This window comes from Globicephala melas, chromosome 16, assembly GCF_963455315.2.
Source record: "Globicephala melas chromosome 16, mGloMel1.2, whole genome shotgun sequence".
In the NCBI taxonomy this organism is placed as follows: Eukaryota; Metazoa; Chordata; class Mammalia; order Artiodactyla; family Delphinidae; genus Globicephala; species Globicephala melas.
In genome coordinates, this window is record NC_083329.1 from 4588356 (window position 1) to 4591430 (window position 3075).

The 3075-nt window shown below is 66.9% G+C and overlaps 1 protein-coding gene across 1 annotated transcript; it reads right to left on the minus strand.

Moving 5' to 3' along the window:
• Positions 1–1126: 1126 nt before the first annotated feature.
• Positions 1127–2773, minus strand: FOXI2 (forkhead box I2). The gene is made up of 2 exons (XM_030831945.1): positions 2275–2773; positions 1127–1569 (listed from the first exon to the last, which is right to left on the minus strand). Exons 1-2 carry the CDS (start codon positions 2771–2773, stop codon positions 1127–1129), a joined length of 942 nt encoding a protein of 313 aa, XP_030687805.1.
• Between the last annotated feature and the right edge of the window lie 302 nt (positions 2774–3075).

Genomic DNA, 3075 nt, shown 5'->3' on the forward strand with positions numbered 1-3075 from the left:
GCCCTGGAGGCACCTGCTCTGCTGGGCTCGCCAAATCCCCTGCCCTCCTCCAAGCTCGCAGGGTCCTCTCCCTGCTCTTCCCCAGGGAAGACGCCTCTCCTGCACGCCCCCAGCGCAGGGAAGGTTGGTGCGAGGCGACGGCCGCTCCAGGAGGAACCTAATGATCCCGGGCCCCGGCCTCCAGAAGCTCGGGGAGGTCCCGAAGTCAAAATTTTTCCTCCCAATGGCTGTTGGCTGCAAAGATAACCTTCTGGGTAAATGTTATACAAATTGGGGAGGAGGGTTTACATTTGCATAGAAGGCAGCCGCTCCGCGCAAGGAGTGGGGATTCTGGGGACCAACTTGGGGGATGAGGGGTACAAAGGGAGAGGAAAACAGGAGTGGTTTCTCCGGCGTGCGAGTGTGGCTGGGTGGCAAACCTAAACCCACCCTGAGACTCCAGCGCGCTCGGCACGGCTCTGGTGGCCCCCGGAGGCGCCTGCTCCTACGACAGACTCAGGGAGGCAGGCGCTGAGTGGCAGGGAAGGAGCTGGTGTCCCCAGGGCCGCTCATCCGCAGCCCTCCTCCCATCCAGCCCTCAGGAAGTCCCTCGTACTCGCGTCCGGTCCCGACCGTCCCAGGTGCCCCTCGCTGGCTGCACACTCCCCCCGACGGTGGGTGGAAGCCGGCCGGCCCGCTGGGGCTGCTCCGGAACCCCGAGGGCCTCCCTGGAGCGCCAAGGAAAGGCCCTGTGCGCTGGGTGAGCCAGGCGGGAAGCAGGAGAAAATCCTCCCCACAGGGGCCCGGGCGTCCCCACTAGCACGTATGAGAAGGCTCTTTGGGGTGCGCCAGGTTCCTTCACAAAAGCTGGGGTGAGCGCCAGCCTGTGGCCCCTTTAAGGTGGAACCCCCTGGGAGCGTGGGTTCGAGGTCCAGGTCAAGTGGAAGCACAGGGGGAGTGGGGAGCTCCCGCTCACCCCACCTGGATGGTCGCCTGCGTGAGGGGTGCACGACAGGCTGGCTCCGTTCCCTGCATCCCGCCCCGGCACCCTGCGCTCCCTGAGCTGCCCTGACCCCTGCGGAGCGAACACGTGGGGCTGAGCTCATCTCCTGTGGACACCGCACGCGGGACAATCCCCGGCCTCCCTTCAAACTTCAGTCCCTTCCCGACTGTAGACGAAGTGACCGACGCGGAAGCCGGTGGCCGCCGTCTGATGGCCGGAGGCGAAGCCGAGCGCGGGGCCGGGGGCCTGGGTACCGTGGGCAGCGACCGTCGTGGATCTCCCGAAAGAAAAGTCGCCCGCCAGGCCCCCGGGAAAGGTACCGAGGCCTCCAGCCAGGGCGCCCATGGCCGAGGCGAAACTGGAGAAGCAGGCGGCTGCCTCGGGCGCGGGAGGGGACGATGAGAGCCGCAGGTCCGGGGAGGCGGCGCCCAGGGGCTCCAGCTCCGGCGCCTCGGCTCCTCCCGGGCTCCGGGCACCCGAGGATGCGGCCGCGCTCGCCTCCCCCTTCCTCTTCCTCTTCCTTCGGAAGTTCCCGTTGTCGAACATCTTCTCGCAGTTTGGGTCCAGGGTCCAGTAATTGCCTTTACCTGCAGAAGAAGAAAGGGCCCAGATCAGAAAATCCGGGATTTGACCGAAGTGATGTGAGAACGTGAGAAATGGAGGTCAGCTTCACCGGTCCCTCCGTGAGCCCTCACGCCCACCCCAAACCTTGAGGGGGTGCTCTGTACCGGATCAGGCCTCCACAGTCAGACTCGGAAGAATGTGGGCATCCCAGAAAGACCAGGGAAGGGCGACCTCGCTAAGGTCAAGGCCAGAGAGAAGACCTATGAGGTGCAGAGCCGAACCGGCTCTCCTCTGGCACTCGCTTTGCCAGTGGAGTGGAGCCCACAATGCCAGGCCTCTCTGCAGGCTCCAAGGCTTCCCAAAGCGGCATCTGATTGTCTTAATCTTCCGGGTGGCCACCATCTTTCCCATTTTACAGTAAAGGACACAGGCCCAGAGAAGTCACTCCAAAGGTCCCCCAGCAGACTAGCTTCTTCCTTAGCGGGAGCGCGCGAGAATTAGAGACTCCTGTTGCCCTAGACCTCAAGTCAGGGCCGCGGGCTCTGCTGGCGTCCTTGAGCCGTCTGCGGCCAAGTACGTGTCGCTTCCCCACCCTCCTCCCGCCTCGGCACCCTCAGCTGTGCAAAGAGGACCGGGCTGTCCAAGGCCCCCCGTCCCTAGAGTGCCAGGAGGCCAGCTGCGGGAATCCGCGGAGTCCTGGACGGGGCGTGGCGGTGAGCTTCAGTTACCTGGGTCGTCCTCGTCGCGGGGTACCTTCTTGAAGCAGTCGTTGAGCGACAGGTTGTGGCGGATGGAGTTCTGCCAGCCCGCCTTGCTGCGCTTGTAGAAGGGGAAGTTGCCGGCCACGTACTGGTAGATCTGGCTGAGCGTCAGCCTGCGCAGCGGCGCGCTCTGAATGGCCATGGCGATGAGCGCCGAGTACGAGTAGGGCGGCCGCACCAGCCTCAGCAGCTCCTGTTGGCCAGACAGGCTCAGCCACGCGAGGTCGGCGCCCGCCAGGCCGCCCGGGGCCCCGAGGAGCGGGCCAGGGGCCCCGTAGGGGGACGCGGGCGCGGGTCCCGGCGCGTAGGGCGCGGAGCTGAGCGCGGGCCCGTTCAACCACAGGCGCGGGCCACCACCGCCCGCCACGCCCAGGTCGCCACGCGCGTATCCCGCGGGGTGCGCGGCCGCCCGGGCCTGGCCGTGCGGGGCCGCGCAGGGCCCCGAGCCGTCGCGGTAAGCGGCCATGGCCAGGCGCTCCCGGGTCTGGGCGGGTGGCTCCGAGCCGAAGCTCATGGGCGCCCCAACCAGCGCGGCCGCCAGCAGCTCCCAGTGCGGCCCGCTGGGCCCCGCCCTCCGCCCTTTAAATGCCGTCGGGGCCCGAGCCCCAGGTGAGTGTCGGCGGCGAGCCCCCTCCCCGACAGTTTTAGAGGAGTGATGTCTCCATCCCTGCCCAGGGGTCAGCTTTCTGCCCCGCCCAGGTCCCGAGGCGCTCTCGACGAGCCGCTCCAGTAATTCCCAGACCCTGTGCTGTCTGCGCCATCTCGAGC

Bases quoted from the DNA above. Each gene is read 5' to 3' on its own strand.
- FOXI2 (XM_030831945.1), bottom strand. From the start codon at position 2,773: ATGGCCGCTTACCGCGACGGCTCGGGGCCCTGCGCGGCCCCGCACGGC. The intron at 1,570-2,274 runs GTAACTGAAGCT...CTTCTTCTGCAG, and splicing joins CCGCGACGAGGACGACCCAG to GTAAAGGCAATTACTGGACC.